This window comes from Trachypithecus francoisi, unplaced genomic scaffold, assembly GCF_009764315.1.
Source record: "Trachypithecus francoisi isolate TF-2019V2 unplaced genomic scaffold, Tfra_2.0 Lachesis_group13, whole genome shotgun sequence".
NCBI classification, from domain to species: Eukaryota; Metazoa; Chordata; class Mammalia; order Primates; family Cercopithecidae; genus Trachypithecus; species Trachypithecus francoisi.
The window spans coordinates 45,958,900-45,985,861 of record NW_022681458.1 but is presented as its reverse complement, the minus strand read 5'-3'; the positions used below and the strand labels follow the sequence as shown (position 1 = coordinate 45,985,861).

General features: G+C 38.3%; 1 protein-coding gene across 1 annotated transcript in view; it reads right to left on the bottom strand.

Moving 5' to 3' along the window:
- DNAH7 (dynein axonemal heavy chain 7) overlaps positions 1–26,962 on the bottom strand; it is a 341,498-nt gene that overhangs the window by 10,912 nt on the left and 303,624 nt on the right. Inside the window, exons 58-62 of the mRNA XM_033230791.1 lie at positions 25,417–25,578; positions 16,359–16,544; positions 14,377–14,514; positions 10,185–10,415; positions 1,294–1,446 (exon numbers count right to left, since the gene is read on the bottom strand). Coding sequence (XP_033086682.1) covers positions 1,294–1,446; positions 10,185–10,415; positions 14,377–14,514; positions 16,359–16,544; positions 25,417–25,578 — 870 coding nt within the window. The remainder of the gene's footprint in view (positions 1–1,293; positions 1,447–10,184; positions 10,416–14,376; positions 14,515–16,358; positions 16,545–25,416; positions 25,579–26,962) is intronic.

The window sequence follows — 26,962 nt, the reverse complement described above, 5'->3', positions numbered from 1 at the left end:
CACAACACTACTTAACAGAATTTATCCAAAGACACTTATTATCTTTTAGATAAACTAATAAATGACCTCTGGGTAATAACAAGCCGTACTCTCAAGGTTTAAAAAACAGGTGGCATATTCGGTGTTTGTCCTGACTTCAATTTCATACCTATCATATCAGCTTGGAAATTACAATGTGCATTAATGCAAACAAATGTCTGTTTTATACATCATTCTTTCAGAAAGGCTCCCTACAATACTGAATATCTGATATGCATTGTTACACAATATATCATGTTATATAGTTGAACGGAAGAAGAGATCCCCATAAAGCCTGGTCTGATGGTTCTGTTTTTCACTTTTTTTCTCTCTCTAATTAGTCATTAGTACCCAACAGAATGTTGTTTTGGAAGTTTTTCTTCCTACTTCACTAAAACACAGTAAAATTCAACATATAGGAACACAATATTGTATAAGGAATTCCTGGAAGAAGCAGGGTAGTGAGACCTTAAGGCCTTTAGAAATATCAAGATGCTTTAATTCTCTGTTCATAACATATATTCTAATGGTAAGTCAGTTGAATACCAACTTTAACTAGATAGTAAATTCGAGAAGCAAATCTGAAGAAATGAGTTTGAAAAGCTTTTCCCTATAAGAGCCCAAGGTATAACTTTATCCTTCAAAAACAATCTTAGTTCCTTAGTATTGACTGTAGCAAACAAAAGGCCTGTATTATGAAAAGGGAGTTTAACCATTTTATCCCTGCAGAAATTTCTTTATAGGCAGTTTTTGACACATTATATACAGAATCTAGGAAATGAATCAATATTTCTAATAGGTACAATTGTTAATAAGAACATAGTTAAGCACCAATATTACCAGACAATTAGTAGATAGGCTTCTGCCCACTCAACATTTCCAAGACGATTAGCCTTTGAGGTCATTACTGACTTGGGCTGAACCAGCAATCCAGTGATTTCATGACCTAGAAAAGTGCTGGGCAATGAAGCTCTAATACCCCTCACTGGTCGCCTGACTGGCTTTCTAAGATGTTTTGCTGTAGGTACCTATTTTAATGTTAAATACTTCGTGGAAAAACCAACATAGCTAGATGTTTTCTCCCTTCATTTAGTGCTAGCTTTTTGACAGTTCGGTGTAGCAGTTACATACATTACATGAAATATTAAGTAGTACTGAGTTGTGCCTGGGAGGCACAGAAAAACTAGAGAGAAATACCCATTACAGTAAGCATTCTGAAGAAGAAAATGAAACCAGGAGAAACTTAACAATATACGGTCATTTGGATGAACTTACCTGCAAGAATTTTAGTCTTGCAAGGAAGTCATTCACATAGCTGCCAAGTGGTTTAAGGCTCGGGTAGGATTTACGCATCCACATTTCTGGAATTTTGACATTCAAAATGCTGCTAACCACTTCTTCAAGATCTGTAGACATGACTACAAGCCCCTGAAACACATTTAACCTTGGTTAATATAATAGTATAGACTATGATAGACTATAAGCAACCACCTTTGAAATACCTCCCTCACAATTATCCTCTGTTTACACTGTGATTAGTTAAGGTTGAGTCATACAGGAAAAAAAAGTGAAGATATTTGTTTTTGCTTACAAGTAGGCCATGCAGTCTGAATTATTCCTTAGAAAAATATTAACAATTTTAATCTAACCAATTTTTTTTTTTCTTTTTTGAGATGGGATTTTTTTCTATTGCCCAGGCTGGAGTGCAGTGGTGGGATCATGGCTCACTGCAACCTCGACCTTCTGGGCTCAACTAATCTTTCCACCTGAGGCTCCCAAGAAACTGGGACTACAGACATGCATCACCACACCCAACTGATTTTTTACTTTTAAAACTGTTTTGTATAGGAAGCCAGGCAAGGTGGCTCATGCCTGTAATCCTAGCACTTTGGGGCCGAGGCAGGTGAATCACTTGAGCTCAGGAGTTCAAGACTAGACTGGGCCACATGGCGAAACCTCATCTCTACAAAAAATACAAAAATTTGCTGGGCGTGATGGTGCACGCCTGTAGTCCCAGTGACTTGGGGGGCTGAGGCAAGAGGATCACTTGAACCTGGGAGGGTGAGGCTGCAGTGAGCCAAGATTGTGCCACTGCACTCCAGCCTGGGTGACAAAGTGAGGCCCTGTCTAAAAAAAAAAGTTGTAAAGATGGGGTCTCACTATATTGCCCATGCTGGTCTCAAACTCCTGGCCTCAAGCAATCCTCCTGTCTCGACCTCCCAAAGTGCTAGGATTATAAGCATGAGCCACTGTACCTGCACCTGAGTTAACCAAATTTTAATAGAAAAATCTTAATCAATGCTTGGCTACTCACTAGCTATTAAATCACAGACTAACTTTGACTTAGTTTACTGTCTATTAAGTGGATAAGTAATACAGCTCTATACTGCATTCTGAAAATGCATGGTGCTAAATATAAAATTAGAAAAATTACATAAAATGCTTTGAAAAGTTAAAATGTCCTGGAATTGAATTATGACGTCTGGTTGACCATTTCCCATTTTGAATGACTCATGCACAGATGTTAAAACTTTGAAGGCCCTGAAAATTCCTATTTGACTTTTAACTGGACCAGTTGCTATTATTCATTTCTGTCTTTCCTATAGTTGAAAATATTATTCCAACTAACATAGGGAGAAGATTTGGAAGTAAATTTGATGTACTAAATACACACATTTCATTTGCCTGCTTCTCAAAACCTCACTAAAACAGCAGTAAAGGAATTTACTTTTTAAAGACATAAGCCCCCAAGTGTGGAAACAAAGAGGGGAAGGGAAAATGACAACACAATCGTGGGAGCTAGAAAGCATATGGACCACTGGTAGTAGACTTAGCACATAGAAGAAACCTGATCCTAAATTGGCAGGGGGAAAAGTTAAGAATCAACCAGGCATACACTGCACAATACCCCTAAATCTTGGGAATGAAGGTCCTAGATACTTCTGAAAGTAGGGCGAGGAAGGCAGTGTTAAAGATCATTAAAAATTGGTTTAAAAAACAGAATCCTAGATCTTCTCCCCCACCCCACAAACTATGCATTGCCTACCTTGAATACAACCTGGAGAGGAAAATGCAGAAATTCCTAGAGTGGGAAATGCCAGGTCCCGTTAGGGCCAAAGTTACCACACTGAAATCAGGGGGATTAAGTGAATGCATGAATACTGGATGCTCAGATTCCCTGGGGCTTCTTTTCCCTTTTAATTCCTAGAATACTAGAGCCAGCCCTTTATCTTCCAGGAAGGACACAGGGAGAAGTAGGTCAAGAAGAAATACATAATCATGCTGAATGTTTCTTAAACGAACAGCCTAGCCAGGTAACCTACATTGAAGACCACAGTCAACAATCACCAGTATTCTTACTGTGTTCATTCAACATGATAATGTCCCATTCTTTATATTTTTTTATTTTTTATTTTTGAGACGGAGTCTCGCTCTGTCCCCCAGGCTGGAGTGCAGTGGCGCGATCTCTGGTCACTGCAAGCTCCGCCTCCCGGGTTTAGGCCATTCTCCTGCCTCAGCCTCCCGAGTAACTGGGACTACAGGCGCCCGCCACCGCGCCCAGCTAATTTTTTGTATTTTTAGTAGAGACGGGGATTCACCGTGGTCTCAATCTCCTGACCTTGTGATCCGCCTGCCTCGGCCTCCCAAAGTGCTGGGATTACAGGCATGAGCCACCGCGCCCAGCGGATAATGTCCCATTCTTAAACATAAGCAGACAACCTCAAATTATCAGATACCAGAAGAGGCTTCTAACATGTCAAGTTTTTCAATTATGCATTCAACTTCTAAACATAAAAAAGATTATTCCGATTTTTTATTTCTTCTTGTATCAATTTGGTAACATGTTTTAGCAAGAATTTGTCTATTTCATTTACATTTTAAAATGTATTTACATTTTAAATGTATTGGCATAGGAATGTTTGAGAAGGGAGGCAGAGCAAGATGGCCAATAGAAGCCTCCACAAATCATCCTCCCTGCAGGAACACCAACTATCTACACAAAAAAGCAACTGCATAAGAACCAAAAATCAAGTGAATGACCACAGTACCCAGTTTTAACTTTTAATCACTGAAAGAGGCACTGAAGAGGGCAGGAAAGACAGTCTGGAATTGCTGACGCCACCCCTCCTCCATCAGCCGGCAATGGCGGTATGGCACTGAGAATCTGTCGCTTGTGGGAGGGACGGCACAGTGATTGAGACTGTGCTGGAACTCAGTGCCTTCCTGTCACAGAAGATAGCAACACCAGGAAGAGCTCAGCTGATGCCTGTGAAAGAAGCATTTAGGGCTGGGCGCAGTGGCTCACGCCTGTAATCCCTGTAATTCCAGCACTTTGGGAGGCCAGGCGGGCGGATCACCTGAGGTTGGGAGTTCGACACCAGCCTGACCAACACGGAGAAACTCCGTCTCTATTAAAAATACAAAATTAGCCGGGTGTGGTGGCACATGCCTGTAATCCCAGCTGTTCGGGAGACTGAGGCAGGAGAATTGCTTGAACCCAGGAGGTGGAGGTTGCAGTGAGCCAGAGATTGCACCATTGCACTCCAGCCTGGGCAACAAGAGTGAAACTCCGTCTCAAAAAAAAAAAAAAAAAAAAAGAAGCATTTAGACCAACCCTAACTACAGGGGAAACACACCCCAGCGGTTGGAACTTGAGTTTCAGCAAGCCTTGCCACCACCAGCTGCAGTGCTCTGGGGTTCTAAATAAACCTGAAAGGCAGCCTAGGCCACAGGGACTGCAATTCCTAGGCAGGGCCTAGTCCTGTGCTAGACTCGGAGCTAGGGGCGTGTGGGGCGTGTGGGGCATGCCATCCCGTGAGACACCTGCCAGGGTGGCTAACAGAGTGCCTGCACCACCCCTCTCCCAATCCCAGGCAGCACAGCTTGCAGCTCCAGGAGAGACTACTTCCATTGCTTGAGGAGAGGACAGGGAAGAGTAAAGAGGACTTTGTCTTGCAACTTGGGGGCCAGTTCAGCCACAGTAGGATGGGGCACCAGAAACAGTCCTGGGGCCCACATTCTAAGCCCTGACTCCTGGACAGTATTTCTAGACACATATTGGGTCACAAAGGAACCTTGCACTCTTGAAGAGAAGTGCCCACTCCTGGCGGGATTCATCACCTGCTGGCTAAGGAGCTCTTGGGCCCTGAATAATAAGCAGCAGTAGCCAGGTAGTACACACCATGGGCCTTGAGTGAGACTCAGCGCCATGCTGGTTTCAGGTGTGACCCTGCACATTCCCACCTTGGTGGCTACCAAGAGAGATTCTTTTTTGAGGAAAGCACAGGGAAGAGTAAAGGGGGTTTTGACTTGCAGCTTAGGTACAAGCTTGACTCCTACAGTGGGGTATGCACCAAGAGGGCTCCTAGGGTCCCTGATTCCAGGCCTTGGCTCCTGGATGGCATTTCTGGAAAGGAGTTCAAGACTAGCCTGGGCAACATGGTGAAACCCTGTCTCTACAAAAAATACAAAAATTAGCTGGGTGTTGGTGGTGCAGGTCTTTAGTCCCAGCTACTTGGGGGGCTGAGGCAAGGGGATCACTTGAACCTGGGAGGATGAGGCTGCAGTGAGCCAAGATTGTGCCACTGCACTCCAGCCTGGGTGACAAAGTGAGACCCTGCCTAAAAAATAAAAAAATTATAGAGATGATATCTCACTATGTTGACCATGCTGCTCTCCAACTTCTGGCCTCAAGCAATCCTCCTGTCTTGGCCTCCCAAAGTGCTGGGATTATAGGCATGAGCCACTGCACCTGCACCTGATCTAACCAAATTTTAATAGAAAAATCTTCTTAATCAATACTTGGCTACTTGCTAGCTATTAAATCACAGACTAACTTTGACTGGCAACATTCACCACAAGGTGGCTGAAGACCCCTTGGGCCTTGAGTGAAGATCAGCAGCAGGCTGGCAGTACTCCCTATGAACCTGTGGTGATGGTAGCTACAGGGGGAGGCTCCTCTGCCTGTGGAAAGGGGAAAGAAGACAACACAACTGGGTTTGAGAATAGCTTTGTCTTATGGTTTGGGTGCCAGCTAAGCAGCAGTAGAACAGAGCACCAGGTGAAGTATTAAGGTTTCAGGCTGTAGGCTCTGACTCCCAGGCAGCATCTCTGGACTGGTCCAGGGCCCAGGGGAACTGAGTGCTGTGAAAGGAAGGACATAAGCCTGGCTGGCTTTGCCACCTGCTGATTGTAGAGCCCCAGGGCCTTGAGCAAACATAGACAGTAGCCAGGGAGTGGTTACAACAGGCCTTGGATGAGACCATTGCTGTGCTGGTTTCAGGTCTGACCCAGCACAGTCTCAATGTTGGTGGCCATATGGGTGCTTTTGGCACCTGTCCCCAGGCTTCAAGCAGCTCAGCACAGAGAGAGAGAGAGAGTCCATGTGTTTAAGAGAAACAAAGAGAAGAGAACAAGACTCTTTCCCTTATAATTCAGAGAAGTCTTCTGAACCTTATCCAAGACCACCAAGGCAGTATCTCCATGAGTCTGAAAGAGCTACAGTGTTACTGGGCTTCTAGTGCACCCTAAAGCAAATACAGCTGCAGTGACCAAAAACTTAGATCACAACGTCCAAGTCCCTTCAAATATCTGGAAAGCCTTCCCAAGAAGCATGGGTACAACCAAGCCCAGACTGCAAAGACTACAGTAAATACTTATCAGTACCCACATACTGACAAACATCTACAAGCATCAAGACCATCTAGGATATTAAATAGTGTCTGGGTAGCAAAAAATAAAATAAAATAAAATAAAAAATAAGACCATACAGAAAACATGACCTTACCAAATAAACTAAATAAGGCACCAGTGACTAATCCTGGAGATACAGAGATATGTGACCCTTCAGACAGAGAATTCAAATCACTGTTTTGAGGAAATGCAAAAAAAAGATTCCAAATAACACCGAGAAGGAATCCAGAATCCTATGAGATAAATTTAACAAAGAGATTGAGATTTTTAAAAAGAAGCAGAAATTCTGGAGCTAAAAAATGCAATTATTATGCTGAATAAAGCATCAGAGTCTCTTAACAGCAGAACTAATTAAGCAGAAGAAACAACTCGTTAGCTAGAAGACAGGCTATTTGAAAATACACAGTAAGATGAGATAAAAGAAAAAAGAAGAAAGCACACCTACAAGATCTAGAAAATAGCCTTAAAAGGGCAAATCTAACACTTACTGGCCTTAAAGAAGAGGTAAAGAGAGATATATACGGGAAGAAAGTTTATTCAAGCACTAGTAACAAAGGACTTCCTAAACCTAGAGAATGATACCAGTATTCAAGTACAAAAAGGTTATGGAACACCAAGCAGATTTAAGCCAAAAAAGATTACTTCAAGGCATTTAACAATCAAACTCCCAAAGGTAAAAAAAATAAAGAAAGGATCCTAAAAACAGTAAGATAAAAGAAACAACATACAATGGAGCTCCAATATGTCTGGCAGCAGACTTTTCAGTGGAAACCTTATAGGCCAGGAGAGAGTGGCATAGCATATTTAAAGTGCTGAAGGAACAAAACTTTCACCCTAGAATAGTATATCTAGTGAAAATATCCTTCAAATATAAAGGAGAAATAAAGAGACTTTCCCAAACAAACAAAAGCTGAGGGATTTCATCCACACCAGACGTGTTCTATAAGAAATACTAAAGAGTGTTCTACAACCTGAAAGAAAAGGATGTAAACGAGCAATAAGAAATTATCTGAAGGTGTACAACTCAGGGTAATACTAAGTTCACAGAAAAACAGAATATTGTAACACTGTAAGTGTGGTGTGTATACTACTCATATCTTGAGAAGAAAGACTAAAAGATGAACAAATCAAAAATAATAACTATAACAACTTCTCAAGACAGACAGTATAATAGGATATAAATAGGAAAAACAAAAAGTTAAAAAGCAGGAGGGATGAAGGTAAAGTGTAGAGTTTTTATTACGTTTCTCTTTGCTTGTTTCTTTGTTTATGCAATCAGTTTTAAATTGTCATCAGTTTAAAATAATGGATTACAAGATATTATCTGCAAGCCTCATGATAACTTCTAATCAAAAAACATATAATAAATCCACAAAAAATAAAAAGCAAGAAGTTGAAACATACTACCAGAGAAAAATCACCTTCACTAAGAGAAGGAGAAGAAGGAAAGGAAGAGAAAACCAGAAAATAACAAAACAGTGGGAGTAAGTACTTACTTATCAATAACGTTGAATGTAAATGGACTAAACTTTTCAATCAAAACACATAGAGTGGCTGAATGAATTTTTTTTAAAAACCAAGACCCAATGATCTGTTACCTATAAGGAATACACTTCACCTACAAAGATACATATAGACTGAAAATAAAAGAATAAAGATATTCCATGCCAATACAAACCATAAAAGAGCAGGAGTAGCTATACTTACATCAGACAAAGTAGATTTCAAGACAAAAACTACAAAAACAGACCAAGAAAGCCATTATATAATGATAAAGTGGTCAATTCAACAAGAGGATATAACAATTTTAAATACATATGCATCCAACACTGGAACACCAAGATATATAAAGCAACTATTACAGTCAAAGAGAGACACAGACACCAATAAAAATAGTAGCTGGAGACTTCAACACTCTACTTTCAGCATTCGACAGACCATCCAGACAGAAAATCAACAAAGAAACATCAGACTTAAACTGCACCGCGGACCAAATGGTCCTAATAGACATTTACAGAACATCTCATCCAGTGGCTGCAGAATACACGTGCTTCTTACTCAGCACATGGATCATTCACATGTTAAGCCACAAAAAAAGTTTCAAAATATCCAAAAAAATGAAATAATATCCAGTATCTTCTCTGACTACAGGGAATAAAACAAGAAATCAATTACAAGAGGAATTTTGGAAACTATACAAATACATGGAAATTAAGCAATATTCTCCTGAAGACCAGTGAATCAATGAAGAAATTAAAAAGGAAATTGAAAATTTTCTTGAAACACGTGATAACGGAAACACAACGTGCGAAACCTACAGGATACAGTGGAAACAGTAGTGAGGTGAATGCTTATAGTTATAAGTGCCTACATCAAAAAAGTAGAAAAACTTCAAATAAACTCCCTAATGATGTATCTTAAAGAACTAGCAAAGAAAGAGCAAACAAACCCAAAATTAATATAAGAAAAGAAATAATACAAATCAGAGCAGAAAAAATGAAATGGAGAAAGTAGATAATCAACAAAATGAAAAGTTGGTTTTATGAAAAGATAAACAAAATCAACAAACCTTCAGCCACACTAAGAAAATAAAAGAGAGAAGACCATATTTGCCTTATCATTTACCCTCTGCTTCTGTCTCTATATATAAAAGATACATATATTTATAATATATAGATATAAAGATATATATAGTATATAAAGATATATCTATACACCCATATATAAATGTTTTCTGAATTATTTGAGAATAGTGCTTGCTTATATCCCTTTATCTCAATACTTTAAGGTATACTTTCTAAAAACAAGAATACCTTTTCAGTTTGCCTCCTTCACTAAAATTTGAGCTTGGGCCAGGAGTTGGTGGCTCACACCTATAATCCCTGCACTTTGGGAGGCCAAGGCAGGAGTATCACTTGAGCCCAGGAGTTCAAAACCAGCCTGAGCAGGATGGCAAGACCCCATCTCTCTAAAAAAATTAAAATAAAACAAAATAAATTAGCCAGGTTTGGTGGCTCACACCTCTAGTCCCAGCTACTCAGGAAGGTTAGGCAAATGAATCCCCTGAGCCCAGGGGTTCAAGGCTGCAGTGAGCAGTAATCACATCACTATACTCCAGCCTGGGTGAGACCCCATCTCTAAAAAAATAATAATAATAAATGAAAAAATGTGCTTTATGAGGGCAAAGGCTCATTCCTTACCACATTGTGTCTCCTTAGCATATATCCAATCCAGGGTCCTATCCCTATCTAACATCCTCTATACTTGTTTCCCTGTTTATTAACTCTCACTCTCAGAAGTCTATAAGCTCCTCAAGGGCAAGAATTATTTTCTAATCTTATCTATCCTCAGAACCCAAAATAGTGCTTACACAGTATTTGTGCCAAACAAATATTTGCGGTAAACAAATATTTGCTAAATAAATGAATGCTGCATATAATTTAATGGATTTTTTTTGGTGTTTTTCACCTTACCTTGATTGCTTTTTGAATATTTATACATGAATCTCTTATGGTCTTCAGTAACCTATTGAACCGTCCCATCTCTTGGACAAGTACAGTATTCATGCTCTGAGTATAAGTTGTTGGGTATCTCCTCATGGCAGCCTCGATGTCGAAGTTGTTTGGAAGTTTGCCCAAGATGTCACTAGCAACCTCATTCACTACTTCATCTGATGATTTTGCACCGGCACCTGCTGAACGAGACTATGAAGAATCCAAACTATAACTCAAAAATCCTCATAAAGGTCTAAGAATAGCAGAATATGAAAAATCCTAAGGTAAATCTTTATAAGAAAGAACATTGTTCTCTATTTTATCCATGATCCCTCTCCACACAAAATTTATTAAAGTGATGATAACAGGCAGGAGGATAGATTTTCAAGGGAAAACTATTATTAGAGAGGAGGAATAAGGGCATGTAATGTGTTCAGAGGCAAACGAGGATCTGCAGAAAGCAAATAAGCTGTATGCTTGGCTGCCTGGGTACAGGGGGAGTTGCAGATGCTGCAGATAGTGGAAGAAAAAGCATTGCATTGGTGGAGTGGCCAAGCGATGGTGGGCATTAAAACCCAGATGGGGGAAAGCTCATCTTGCTTTGAGAAAGCAGGCCACAAAATATATTTGCTAATAACTGTGGTGTCTACTGGTTGCCAAAAGCAGAGATATAGTTTTCTCCTTGAACCAGGAGAACAAAGAAAATAAGCTCATCTCCTCCAAGCAGCTGGAAGAGTTATGGAGGAAAGACGGACTTTAGTGATTCACATTGGAAGCAAGGAAGGAGAATTTCAGTTCCATTTTTGTTTTTTATATTTATGGTGGCATTGTGTAAATGAATCTATATTTTCTGAAAAAAAAATTAAATCCTCAGGACAAATGAATATGGGGTGTGTGTTGAGAGAAAACAGGTACTATTAGAATATAAATAAATATATCTAATGTTTTACCAGTCCAAGGAAATTGTGTTTAAGTCTTATTTTTTAGATTATGTTTCCTGGTTTCTATACTATAAATATTAGCATACTCAAAATTGATTCTGAAAATATTAACTATTTTCTTTTTTTAATATTAATTATTTTTACCTAAGTTTCTACTCTTTTTCTTTTCTTTTTTTTTTTTTTTGAGATGGAGTCTCATTCTGTTGCCCAGGCTGGAGTGCAGTGGCACGATTTCCGTTCACTGCAACCTCTGCCTCCCGGGTTAAAGCACTTCTCCTGCTTCGGTCTCCCAAATAGCTGGGATTATAGGCGCCAGCTACCACACCTGGCTAATTTTTGTATTTTTAGTAGAGATGGGGTTTCACCATGTTGGCCAGGCTGGTCTCGAACTCCTGGCCTCAGGTGATCTGCCTGCCTCGGCCTCCCAAAGTGCTGGGATTATAGGTGTGAGCCACCGCAGCCGGCCTCTACTGTGACTTTTAACACTACTTACCACATAGCACCATAATATCCTATACAGTTACACAATAAAATTACATGTTGGTACGTTTTAACTATGTGCTATTAAAAAAAAAAGAGATTCTCATATAATAATCCTTTATTATGATTCCATAGTATCAGGTTTAAAACAAAATATAAAAAACAAATCATAGAAAACAAAAAGTGAGTATTTGGCTAAAACTAATGAAATATCTAATTCTATTATATTTAAAGAATCATATGCTGATTTCCAGTAGTATTTTGGTGTGCATAAAAGGCAGTAAAAACTCATTCAAATATTCCCATATTCTAACAAGAGCTGTGCCTCCACAAAAAAAGCCAAATCCAGGTCTATAGTTCTTCAAAAAATGTAAAAAGAAATTTAATAACACAAACATTCCCTTTCCCTATTTCTCATACACAAAGATCACATGATTGGGTAATAGGTTTTTGAAAGTAATATCCAACTGATACTGAGAATTAAGAGCAATTGGGTCCTATTTATTTATAATTATTTATCTTAGCTTTTTCCTCTTTACCATCTTTCTTTAGAGTTATCACGAATAACATCTGGACTCTTCTAAGGCTTATTTTCCTCTGAAAGATAAGTGGAATTCATTTTCAGAGACATCAGAAAGTTTAACCTTTTCAGAGATCCTGGACTATTATCTAGTTTTATAATATTCTCAGTTGAAACAATTTTCCTATTCTAAATAGTGTGTGGCCATTAACCACAAGCAAAGGAGCTCTGCACAAGCAAACTTCTTCGCTCTGATAGCTTCTTCTTTTATTTTTTCCAAGATAAATCAGTTAAATACAAAAAGTCTTGTCATCATTAACTTGCTCTCCAAGCTCTGCAGCTCTGGTCTCTTTACCTCTGAATTGTGATAAGCCCAATCTAGAACCACTGAACCACTGCTTACCCATTACTGGAACTGTACTTGCCAACCTGAGTTTGAGGATTGAAAGAGATTGTTTAATTATATGCTGAAAAGATACCTCTTGTGTATTTAAAAGTATTTGTTTGGTTCGGAGTCATTTTCTGTTGGAATGACCCCACTGTTTTACATATGCTGTAATGTGGCACTCCTCATCAAGTTTAAGTAAAGCCAAAAGACACTGTAAATGTCCTGCTGTCAGACTCTTGTGTATTACATGCAATCTAATGCTCCTAAAGAGCTACTCATTCATGTTTGCACATATACTTTTATGCCCAGGCAATAACTGATTTTAGTGCTATCAATATCTAAAATGGATGTAAAAACAGTCTTTGTTCCATTCCCCTTATTAGAAAATGTCATAGTAGAGTAGACCAGAGATAGGAGTTGCATGGACTCTTCCGTTAGTAATAGCACACAACATTATCCTTCTAATTTTTAGCTTTTTAAGAATCTCTGGCTATCTGCCTTCTAGTTCTCATCCCACTTTCAGAATCTGGAAAGAGAATATGGCATAGTGGTTTAGAACACAAGATTCCAAAGCCAAACTGGTAGGAGCCAGACTGCTTGGTTTTGAGTCCTGATTTGAAATCATACTAGCTGACTTTAGGCAAACTACTTAATCTTTCTGTGCCTCACTTTTCTCACTGTAAAATGGGAATAGTAATAGTTAGACCCTACTTCATAGGATTGTCATTAGCATTGCATTGTTATACATAATAGCACTTAGAACAGCACTAGCACAAAGTAAGCACTATACAAAAGTATTAACTGTTGTCATTTTTACTCTGAGATGCCATAAAAAAAGATTAGTTACAATTCAGTTAATAGGATAACTTGCATGACTGATTATTCTTCCTTAATTCATCAAAATTTTATTGAATCATTATGGGAACTCTTGCCATTTGGACTAATTTCCTTTCAAAAACAAATTAAATTAACAACGGAGCATATTTTTTAAAGGAATAACAATACAAGATAGCTTCCTCTTTTATTTCTTCCAAGATAAATTAGTTAAATACAAAAAGTCTTGTCATCATTAACTTGCTCTCCAAGCTTTGCAGTTCTGGTATCTTTACCTCTGAATTGTGATAAACCCAATCTATCTCTTAATAGACAAGCAAGATTAGCAAATGTTTTTCATTAAAATGAACTGACCTGTGTTCACGGCAGCTAAATTTTGGTGTCTTTGCAGATTGCTTTCCCACACCCCAATACGCTTACGCACTCTCCAGGAGAGCTGCGTCTACAAATTCTTCTCCTACCCTTTTAAATTCATTTTGTACTTACTATTGCAACTATATTTTAAATGTTATACTAATATAAATCTGATAAAATATTAGTGTGAATGAAACTGTGTCCACGTAAATCAGGTTAAATGTTCTAGAACAACTGTTGAAATACTAGGGGACTGGAAAATAAAATAGGTAAAATTTTAGATGAATTCTCTCATCAAACTGCTTCCCAAGTATCTTTGAAATTCTTCTTCCTCTTTAAATACATTTAAAAGGGACACAATGTATGATGTATTTAGGTAGGGCAAGAAAGGCAAAATGAAACTCCTAGAAGCAGAATGATACTTAAAGAATATGTCTTGGTTCCCAAAAAAAGATTGATGAAATAAAAAAACCCATAATTTCATGTACTTAGTGTTCAAATCCTTATTTAGGTTATGTATTTTTGTCTTTTCCTTTAAATGTTTCTCCACTTGAACAGAATTGTGTAAGGAAGCCTGTTCAATGTTGGCACATGTGCCTGGGAAGCATCCTTCCAGGCCTCAGAAGCTAGCTAGCTCCTATACAGATCACACACCTGTGTAAGAAGAATGTTATCAAATAGCAGTTGAGTTTCTGACTGATCCTTAGTGATATCTGCATTGGCATTCATCCCAAAGATTTCTGGTGCTGGGGTCAGTGGCAGAGTCCTTGTGTATTCGATGTAGCTTTTGTGCTGCAGAGATGAATAACAAGAAGTCAGGAGGTTAGAAATCAATTACATTCTAGAACTTTTCACAGAAAAGAGGCAGTTTTCAATACTCAAGCTATTGACTGGATAGGCCTGTGACACTGGACATTGAGTGCTTTCACTTTCTTTCAGCCTGGGCCAAAGTTTAAAAAAAAAATATGAGCAGCCAGGTGTGATGGCTCACGCCTGTAATCTCAGCACTTTGGGAGGCCAAGGTGGGTGGATTATCTGAGGTCCGGAGTTTGAGACCAGCCTAACCAACATGGAGAAACCCCATCTCTACTAAAAATACAAAATTAGCCAGGCATGGTGGCACATGCCTGTGATCCCAACTACTCAGAAGGCTGAGACAGGAGAATCACTTGAACCCGGGAGACAGAGGTTGTGGTGAGCCGAGATTGCACCATTACACTCCAGCCTGGGCAAGAACAGCGAAATTCCATCTCAAGGGAAAAAAAAAAAGAAGAACATATTTACAGAGAAAAAGAAAATGTACCATTCAATTGGAATGGGTTTTTTAATGGGGGAGGGGAATCCTGGTAACTTCATTTAGAAATTACCTACAGAGAAATCTTTGTGTATTTTGCTGATGACTATTCTTAACTTATCACAATAAAAATATTTCTTTCTGATTTACTGTGATTATTCTGTTTACTCTTACTGTAGAAAATCCACTCAATTCAAAAAAGTTAAAAATTATTTAAAACTCTATTATTCTGAGATAATCACCATTAACATTACACTTCTTTTTATGCATATACACATATCTTATATTTTATTTAAATGGACTATTAAAATTTCATACCTTCCTTGATGCTCATATAATCATATACAAACATCCACACACACACACACCACACACACACACACACGGCAAAGGGGGTTTGGTCATGGATGGCTTTACGATTTGGGTCACTTTACAAATACCTTACTTCATCCTGCTGTTTTCTCACTTGGCAATTCATCATTGGAGATCCTGTTACCCCAGCTCCCATGATGACTTGCTGTACCCAATCAGTGACCTAGGCTTTGGGAGTGATTTTTCCCTTTATCTATACCTACATCTGCCCTCGGCGAGCATTAATCCTAGTGGAACATGAGGTTAGGGTAGGGGGGTTACAGTATGTGTTTCTGTTGCTTGTGTTTAACTTTCAATACATGCCCTTTGACTCCTGGGAATAAAATGAGAACCAACTTGATTGTCCTAGCAATCTCTAGAAATCCACTGTGATCATCAAATGCAGTGGACAGGACTGCAGAAGAGCAGAAGGGAATCTTGGTCTTGTGCTGCAGGTGGTTTTGTGACTCGCTGCCACCTTCTTACCTGTGTGGCCTTGGGCAAATTATTCTACTGTAATGAACCTGCTTTCTCATTTGTAAAAGGGATAAAATAATAATACCAATGTTAATTTGATGCTTTAGTGAGATAATTACTTGCAACTGACTTCCAAATAATTATAAAAATTAACTATTACTGCTAATGTTTTGCTAATACTATCTCTTAGGTATTTTCATTTTAATTGGGGACAATGTCTTTTTAGCCAAAGAACTGAGTTTATGATGACAGAACTTCAGGTCACTGAAAAAGCGTGAGACACATTTCTGATACTTCTTACATTACAGTGAACAAGTGCAGTTAGTACTGTACCTATACAGTACTAACTCCACCTATAGCATGAGCTTTGTTTTATCCCATATGACTGAAGAAAGCACAAACAAGGGTAACAAAAAAACAAGGCCTGCAGCGAAATCACCATTTGAAAAATATCATCACTACCAAAATAATTTCATGTCTTACTGCTTTTAGTTTTTTTGAAGGGCATACTTACATCACCAGAAGGAGGAACAAAATAGATGCCACTTGAGTCGAATTTATAGTCTGAATTTTCAACTAATTCGGGATTGAAGAATTTGTTTAGAATGCTGCGCAGCGTGCGCCGGTCCCAGTCATCTGTCACTCTGCCTCCATAATTGCATTCGCCGGTCATGTACCGGAGAGCCTCATAGGGCAGTTCCTAAAATAGAGAGCATGTGTTGGTCAACCAGTTATCAGTAGCATGTTATACAGAATCGTGTTTCTTGTTTTTTCCTATTATTAAACATCTTACAAAAAGTTCCCATTAACATAACTTCCCTTCGTATGCTTCCCTGCTAATTGTTTCCATTTTTCCCAGGGCCGTTCACTTCTTTTCTGGCTTTTTATTTCCATCCAGTCAATGCTGACAATGGAACTCCTCTATTAACTTGTGAATTTATTGTCTATTCAACCAAAATTATTTCAACACTGTGTGCCAGATACAAATGAATTCGATCATAACGTCATCTGTGAAAACTTTGCACAGCTGAGTGAGATGCAAAGCAGATACCGTATAATTCAGAGGGCTGGGTATGGTGGCTCACACCTGTAATCCCAGCACTTCGAGAGGCCAAGGCGGGAGAATCACTTGAGCCCAGTAGTTTGAGAACAGCCTGGGCAACATGAGGAGACCCTGTCCCTACCAAAAAAAACAAACAAAACCCCACAATTAACCAGGTATGGTAGCACATGCCTATAGTCCCAGCTAGGGATGGGGCTGAGGTAGGAGGATCGAAGCTGCAGTGAAGGATAATCGTGCCCCTACTCTCCAGCCTGGGTGACAGAGCAAGACACTGTCTGAAAACAAAACAAAACAAAACAAACAAACAAACAAAAAATATATATATATAACTCAGAGATCAGCAGTGTTACTTCACCTTTCAATATCCATATATATTTGACAATTTGAATCATATATATACACAATTGTACACTTTTTTTTTTGAGATGGAGTTTCACTCTTTTTGCCCAGGTTGGAGTGCAATGGCATGATCTCAGCTCACTGCAACCTCCACCTCCTGGGTTCAAGCGATTCTCCTGGTACAGCCTCCCGAGTAGCTGGGACTACAGGTGAGTGCCACCACGCCCGGCTCATTTTTCACATTTTTAGTACAGACGGGGTTTCACTGTGTTAGCCAGGATGGTCTCGATTTCCTGACCTGCTGATTCGCCCGCCTTGGTGTCCCAAAGTGCTGGGATCACAGGCGTGAGCCACGGCACCTGGCCAAACTGTATACTTTTTTTCACAAATTCTTACATGATTTCTTTTACAATTTCATAAAACAGTCTTTGAAAATACTATTTTAATAGCTGTTTTCTAATATTAAACACTTTCGTTGCTTCTAATTTTTTAATGTGCTGAATTATGTTCATTAAATATACATTTCTTAAAATTTCTAATGATTCTTCAGTCTAGATTCCTGAAAAGGAAATTACTATTTTCTTTCCAAAGAAAGAAGCCTATAAAAAGCAATTTATAAACGTTACCAGTCTGCTTTTCCAAAAAGCTGAAGCATTTGTAGCAGCCAGTTTTTAAATCTTTGCTAATATGGTAGGTCAATAATATTATTTTAATGTGCATTTCTAGAATAACAGTGAGGTCGACAATTATTTCATACGTTTAATACATTTGTTGTTCTTTTTAAACTAGCCTCCTATTTTTCCTATTAAAGTATTGTAGGGTTTTTTTTTGTTAGTTTTTTGCTTTTTGAGTCAGAGTCTTGCTCTGTCACCCAGGTTGGAGTGCAGCGGTGTGATCAGGGCTCACTGTCTCCACCTCCAGGGTTAAAGAGATCCTCCTACCTCAGCCTCTCAAATAGCTAAGACTACAGGCATATGCCACCACGCCCGGCTAATTTTTGTACTTTATGTAATGGTGGGGTTTCACCATGTTGCCCAGGCTGGCCTCGAACTCCTGGGCTCAGGCAATCCACTGTCTCAGCCTCCCAAAGTGCTGGGATTACAGGCATGAACCACTGCATCCTGCCCTATTAAAGTTTTAATAGTACTTCTTTGTATATACTCTTTTGTAAACTGACTTACTTTTTAAATTTGTGGAAATAATTTTTCTACTTAGTTTTAAAAAGTATTTTATTATGTTCTTTAGTGTATAGAATTTTTAATATTTATTAATGCAATGGTGTTGATTTTTCACATTGCAATTTATTTTATCCTGAGCATAAATATTTACACACTCACCAGCAGTAGAGAAAATTCTATTTTTCACTACTCTCAAGAAAACAGAGTATTATCATTTAGGAAAACAACTGACAATAAAACAATATAATTATTTTTAATTCTGATTTTGACACTGGCACTTTCAAAATTCTTATTCATCATTTGTATTCTTTATTTTATAAATTATTCACTCTGATCTTTTATGTTTTTCTAATTTGAATGATTATCTTCTTTTTCTTATTCAAAAGCTCTTTGTAAAGATTGAATCAGTCTTTCAGATAAAATTTTAAATACTTTATCCATTTTTATTTATCTTTTACTTCTACGATGTTTGTAATATTTTAATCTAGCAATATTTCAAAATATTTTATGCTAGGCCAGGCGCGGTGGCTCATACTTATAATCCCAGCACTTTGGGAGGCCGAGGCAGGTGGATCACTTGAGGTCAGGAGTTTGATACCAGCCTGGCCAACATGGTGAAACCCCATCTCTACTAAAAATGCAAAAATTAGCTGGATGTGGTGGCATGCACCTGTAACCCCAGCTACTCAAGAGGCTGAGAAATAAGAATCGCTTGAACCTTGGAGGCAGAGGTTGCAGTGAGCCGAGATCGTGCCATTGCACTCCAGCCTGGGCAATAGGGCAAGACTCTGTCTCAAAATATATATGTTTCAAAAAATATATTTTTTATACTAAAATATAGTAATCTCTTGAGAATGTTTTATTTTTGTGCTTTCTATGTCCTCTTTACAGTTACCTACTAAAATCTAAAGTGCATAGATCCAACATTCTAGTGATCCCACTTTGAGCAATCCTTTCAAGTAGAAACAGTAGCACTAGGGTAAGTAGTAGTGATTAGAGAGGGCAAATTTATTGAATTAGATGCTGGAAATTATAAGGCTTGTTATTTGGTAGAACTGGAACTTAAGGCAGTGAATTTAGGAGAACACGTGTCAGTGACAAAGCCCTTGTGAAAAAACCAAATCAAATCAGGAAGAATTGCAGAACATTTACGTGCTTCCAGCTGCAAATGTGAGCAGAGTTTGATGAGATACACACACTGCCTGGGCTTGCGCTGTTGATAGGCCCTCACCCCATAAAAATGAAATACAATAAGAAAATGAAATTTAGTAAGAAAACTCACATGCAAATCAAATAAGTAGTAAATGCAGTAGAGGTGGATCAGCTAGCCCCTGAGAAGGCTTTGTGATGTAGACAGATGAGATGTGGAGGAGGAGAATTTCATAAGGGTTCATCTTGGCCAACATGCCCCTGAGAGTCCATGAAGTAAATGCTATCTGTTGTTTCTCTCAGAAGTTCGGTCAAATCCAGGGCCAACTAAATTGAGGAGTGTTTTCCCCAGGGGTGGGTGGGTTGGTGGGCATGTAGATTACTAAAGTTTCTAGAAATAGTGGCAGTTTGCTGCTTGGATTGCTTCCCTGTTCCTTGTTACAAGAGGGTTGAGACAACGAGCAGCGGGAGAGAGTAGGTGAAAACAGGGCTTGAAGTCAACAACTAGCGTTCATGGTTATATAAGAAGTTCATTTTAACCTTAATTAGCAAAAAACAAAAAGAAAATAAAATCTTAATGTGATCAAAAAAGGGGAAATGCTGTGTAAGCAGTCATTAAAACGAAGATGTCTATCTACTTTGAAAGTTATCCACAACATATGTAGGTAAAAAAAAAAAAAAAGCTGAAGATAAATATGTACACCATAATAATGTTTCTGAGAAAAAATTATGTGTGTATTGTGTTTCTATATGTGTATCAATATATGCACAGGAAAATATCCAGGCACATATGCCCCAGGATGTGAAAATGGTTGCCTTGGGGATCTGTTAGGGTCACAATGAGGGGTGAGAGGTGGGTCTTACACACACACACACACCCCCCTACCAAAACAAGAATGACAAAGCAACTGCCCATCTGCCAAGTAGATAATATATATCCACCTAAATTTTCTTCTTTTACACTTTTAATTTTTTCTATTTAGTCTTTTTTGATCCAACAGAAATTATATATGAAGAATCTACTTTAGCATATAACGAATTATTCTAACTTCATTTGTCAAATACCTCTTCCGTTTTCTAATGTCGATTGTTCAAGAAGGAGTGTATTAGACTTAATAATATCAAAGTGAGCTATGAATCCACATTCCGCAAAGAATCCCTCTTTAACTCTTGATGATTATATGTGACTCAAGAATAGCAGTTTTGTCAAGTTTGCAATATAATTACTATGCTGGAGGAATGTCAAGCACTTTCTGACTTGTCATTTAATAGAAGGAACCACTTTGGTCAGTGAAATATGTCATTTAAAGATTCCTGAAGAAAGTGAAATAGCTCATACTTATACCACATGATTATTTATCATTTTTTATTTAATACATTTAAATATCATATTCTTTCACTATAAATGAATTAAAGAAACACAGAAAAACATGTGTAAATTAGCCATTTTTTTTAAAAAAATTGTATTGTTTCTGTAAAGTCCTAAAAGTTAGATGGAGTTCAGCATTTAAAGAGATATAACAGTTTTGAAATTACTGTTGCAAATCCAACAGGCACTTAATTTATTCTCTCCAGCATTTAACAGGATGAACTATTCTTGACACTCTTTATTTACTCAGATTGCTCACTCCTGTTTTTTTCCTGGCTGCACCATCTGCCCTCTACGTCTTCTGTTCTCTCTCCTACCATTGTTTTTTGGTGCTCACTAACATATAATCTGTGTTCTCTTTCTACAGCACAAGGCCTCCCCTTTAAATCTATTTTCAGGCTTCTCCTAACACTTGAAAAATCTATAAATCTCTAGTTTGTGCTCTCTCTTCCCTTGAGTTTTGTATCTATATGCCAAGAGCCTAAAAGACATTTTTACCTGCATACCCACTCACCCATCTGCTCTATACCTATTAATGCCTGGTTCTATTCCCTGTCTGGATTAATGAATGAAAACAACACCAATCCACACCAGAAAACTCACATCAACCAAGGCTTCTCCCTCTCCCTTTACCATTGAATATCTAAGTCATTTCAATCATTTCCCCTACATATCCACTGTATTTCTACCCTGTTCCCTAATCTTGCTCAAATGATTTTGTTTAGACTCTTATCGTTACCCACCTGGGTTATCATGATAGTCTCTTGTATTACTTTCCTATGACACCAATAGATGGCTTAAAGTAATAGAAATTTATTTTCTAACAGTGCTGGAGTCTACAACTCTGAAATCAAGGGACTGGCAAGGCCACACTCTCTCTCAAGCCTCTATAAGGATCTTTCCCAGCCTCCTCAAGCTGTAGCTCCAGATGTTCCTTGGCTTGTGGCAGCACAACTCCAATCTCTGCCTCTGTCTTCACATGGCTGTCTTCCTCTCTGTGTGTGTTCAGATTTCTCTCTTTTTATAATGACACTAGTCATATTAGTTTAACAGCCCACCCTACTCCCATATGACCACATTTTAACTTAACTAATTATACCCTTAATGACCCCATCCCAAAATAATGTCATATTCTGAATTACCATGGATTAAGACTTCAACATGTCTTTTACGGGGACACAATTCAGCTCCTAGCAGCTCCTAAAACCAGTCTGCCAGCTAAGTCTCTCTAATCCACTCTCCATTCTGTTGCAAGAGTGATATTTCTAAAAGGCAAAAATAGTCTCCAAAAGGCACACCAATAACAACAGAATAACCACCAAATTAGTTTGCATGGCATAATGTTCCCAATCACTCATAGTTAACCAAATTTTTTCACTGATTTGTACTTTTTTTTAAGACTATTTTTAAAGAATAGTTTTAGGCTCAAAGCAAAATGGAGCAAAAGGTCCCCATACATGCATAGCCTCCTCCAGTATCAACATTCACGACCAGAGTGGCACATGTGTTACAAATGATGAGCCTACACTGACACATCATTCATTAGGGTTCACTCCTGGTGTTGTACATTCTATGGATTTGGACAGTTTCATAATGTTGTGTATATACCATTATAGTATCATACAGAATATTTGTGCTGCCCTAAATAAAAATTATCTGTGTTCTACCTATTCATCTTTCTTTTTTTTTTTTTTTTTGAGACGGTCTCTCACTCTGTCGCCCAGGCTGGAGTGCAGTGGCCGGATCTCAGCTCACTGCAAGCTCCGCCTCCCGGGTTTATGCCATTCTCCTGCCTCAGCCTCCAGAGTAGCTGGGACTACAGGCGCCTGCCACCTCGCCCGGCTACTTTTTTGTATTTTTAGTAAAGACGGGGTTTCACCGTGTTAGCCAGGATGGTCTCGATCTCCTGACCTCGTGATCCGCCCGTCTCGGCCTCCCAAAGTGCTGGGATTACAGACTTAAGCCACTGCGCCCGGCCTCATCTTTCTTTCCTACCTAAGCCTTGGGAACCAATAATCATTTTACTGTCTCTACAATTTTGCCTTTTCCAGAATGTCATATAGTTGAAATCACAGACTACATAGCCTTTTCAGACTGTATTCTCCTACTTAGCAATAATGCATTTACGTTTCCTCCATGTCATTTTATGGCTTAATAGCTCATTTCTTTTTAGCATGGAATAATATCCCATTGTCTGAATGTACCACAGTTTATCCATTCACCTACTAAAGGACAACCTGGTTGCTTCCAAGTTTTGCCAATTATGAATAAAGCTTCTACACATGCCTCTATGCAGGTTTTTGTGTGGACCTAAGTTTTCAACTGCACTGGGAAAATAGAAAGGAGCATGATTGCTGGATCATATGGTAAAAGGATGTTTAGTTTTATAAGAAACTGCTAAAGTATCTTCCACAGTGGCTGTACCCACACCAGCAGTTAATGAGAGTTCCTGCTGCTCCACACCCTTGTTAGCATTTGGTGGTGTCAATGTTCCAAATTTTGGTCATTCCAATAGATGTGTAATGGTCTCTCAATGTTTTAGTTTGTATTTCTCTGATGACATATAATGTGGGGAGCATCTTTCATATGCTTATTTGTCATATTGTATATATTTATTAGTGAGATGTCTGTTAAGATCTTTGACCCCTTTTTAAATCTGGTATTTTGTTTCCTTATTGTTGACTTTTAAGAGTTTGTTGGATATTTTGGATAATAGTCCTTTATCGGATATGTCTTTTGCAAACATTTTCTCTCAGTCTGTGTTTTTTCGTTTTTGTTTTTTGTTTTTTGTTTTGTTTTGTTTCTTTTGTTTTTTGTTTTTTAAGACAGGGTCTTGTTTAGCTAGGACTTGTATTAACTAGGACTTCTAGAACAATGTCGAAAAGCAACAGTGAGAAAGGATATCATTGCCTTGTTCCTGATCTTGGTGGGAAAGCTTCTAGTTTCTCATCATTTAAGTACAATTAGCTGTAGGTTTTTTGTATATTTGTTTAATCAAGTTGAGGATGCTCCCCTCCATTCCTAGTTTACTGAGAGGTTTTTTTTTTGTTGTTGTTGTTGTTGTTGTTTTGCTCTGTTTTGTTTTAAATCATGAATGAGTTGGATTTTTTCAGATGTTTTTTCTGCATCTATTGATATGATCATGTGATTTTTCTTAGCCTTTGAATTCATTAACTGAATTTGTAATGTAAACCAGCCTTGCATACCTGCATACTTTTAACTGACTCTTCACTATAGAATATAATATTTTAAATTAGAATATACCCTACAAGTGTTCAGAACAAATTGTTAAATGGAAGAGCTTCTCATCCATTTTTTTTCTATTGAAAAGTGTAATTATAGCTTGAATACTTCCTCAAGCTCTGTATCACTGCATTTTTGCTGCCTTATTAGTGTACTTTTTGCATAAATATTACTACAAGAAAATAGCTCATTAAATTTATGATTCTTTTGAATGTTTTGTCAAATTTAGATTCTGCAAAATTGAAGGCTTTCTGAATTCATTCTATAGAATAGGAATTTGTCCGATGAAACACAGAGGCTCAAATAAAAGATTCTTCACATAAGGTTAGATACAGCATCTGAACTCTCAATATTTATGTTGTTCAATTTCTTCTTTACTTTTGTAGAGATAGAATCCAATGCCTTTCTGTTTGTAAGCCTTTTTAAAAAGTCATAATTTACTAAACACTTCAAAAACTAAAACTTTTTAATACTCAATTGATGAAATGATTTAGTTATAGATTTCAAACTAAATTTGAACAAAATTACCAAAATTTAGAGGATTAGCTTTCAGAAAAAGGCTTCATATTTTTATAGGACATTTAGGTTTATTTATCAAGTGCTTCTTAAAAGGTACAGGCATGTCGAAAATCCCATTAATAAGTAGCAAAGAGAGAAAGGGTACTGCCATGCTGTGTGCGTATGAGTACATCCGAATTGGAGAGGCTGAAATATGGTTGATGTGACAAGATTAGGCTCTTTGGCTTCTTTCCAGAATCTATACTCCAGGTGAACACCAATGGCTTAAATAGATTTTTTTTTTTTTCCTGACAAATGATCCAAACTTTGGAATAGTGGTATAATGACATTTTCCTAAAAATAAAGTCATACTCCACAAAAGAAGAAAACTGGTCTGTTTTTTACATTTTGGAACCCGGTTGACTAATAGTCTTCTCAAGTCCTTTTCAAAATAAGTATAATATTATCATTTTTGGATCTCCCAAAGTGTTTATGTAATCAAAATAAATGACATAACATGGGTTTCTAATAGACAAACTGATGTCCTAACTACCTAGTATAGCAGTTATAATATCCTATGATAATAAAGTACTACTTAATAAGCTGTTGGGAACTACTCTTCTATTCATTTTGTAAGAATAGAAATTAATCAGAAGTGCCCACTTACTGTAACACACTTATAGCATGATAAAGAACAACATAGGTAATGTCCTTGCTGTGATTTTTATGATACCTCATACTGGTTCAGGAACATGTGGAGTTGCTGTACACTGATTCTCAGATCAGTCTCATTGAACTCATAAGGAATATTCCAACCTAGGGGTCCAAATTTCCGTCTTTCTTGTACCAAAGCATGAAAGAAACACAGGCCATAAAGCAATTTCTTGAATTCATCCTGTAATGAGAAGAAATGATGCCACATCATTATTTTCTCCATATATTGCATTATATTTACCATATTTTAAAATGAAAGTAAATTCCTTTCACTTGTAAATAGCATAGGGATATATTCATCCCAAATTATAATTATAACAGAATTAAGTATGTTTCTACAGCTCTTCAAGCAAAGTATATCTATCTGTGTACATGATCACATAGCTATGCACACATAGCTATGCACCCCAGGTTTTTAGGAAGCATGGGAGGCTCATCTAACTTAATCCTGCGTTACAGATTTTGGAGGTCTTTACTGAAGCATCATAAGGCAACACATAACAATTCCAATATGTGCTCCCAGATCACCATGGAGAAATGTCAAAGGATGTAATTCGAACTGATTAGAGATCTGTAAAACCCACAAGGAAAATAGGAAGCAGAGAAGATAGAACTAGAAAGAGGATTTGCGAAGAGATTTCCTGGGAGGGAACAGCTGTTATGCTGGGAGTCCCCTTCCCCTAACCCCCAGTGGGGAGGGTTATGTGGGGTCTACCCTCTAAGTTCGAGTTAGTGAGAAGGAATTGATGGGGCCACATGGAGAGCCGACACATGTCCCCTGCAGTTGGGGCAGGGTGGAAAGTAGGGAGAGGATGGTAGAAGTGAAGTCGCCACACTCCTCCTACAGTGGGCCCATCCAGTGGGAATCTCAAGGAGCAGACAGGGAGTGTGGGCTGAGAATGGGAGCTGGGGGTCATTTTAAAGGTGCCCTGGTCAAGAATACTTCTGCCACAGGGTGAGGAAACCCCAAGGGTAAGAGCCTGTATGAAGGGAGTGCTGGAGAAGCAGAAGCTGAGGAGAATTTGGAGTAGCCATCTCGAGTAGAGGCACTGCCAAAGGTGACACAGTCACAGTCACAGGAGTCCAGCAGGGGAGCCGAAGGAGAACCCATGAAAACACTCACAAGAGATTTCACAAAGAGCTCAAGAGTCAGCTTGAAATGATTTGTCAAGTCCAGAGAGCTGTAGGCAATAGCAGCCCCTATCAGGAATTTCTGCCTCTCCCAGCCTTACCCTCACACACACTTGCTGCTGAGCAGTCTGCATCAGCAGCTATCAAGTGCAGGAGGAATCATACAAAGAAAGATGCCAACTCCATCTTCCCCCAAGGGCAGGAAGCCCACCAACTACAGACCCAAGGTGAGACACTGAGAAGTGGAAACCTAGATTTTGAATAAAAGTTGAAGTAATGATCAATATATTACATTATACTTCTTGGTTTTTGAATCAAGGCTTGCTTTGCAATTTAAAATGACTACAGAACACTTTACCACCTAACAGTAATCAGAAAAGTCACAGAAATGACCTCTTACACAAGAGCAGGGGAAGGGTTTCCTTCATAGAATA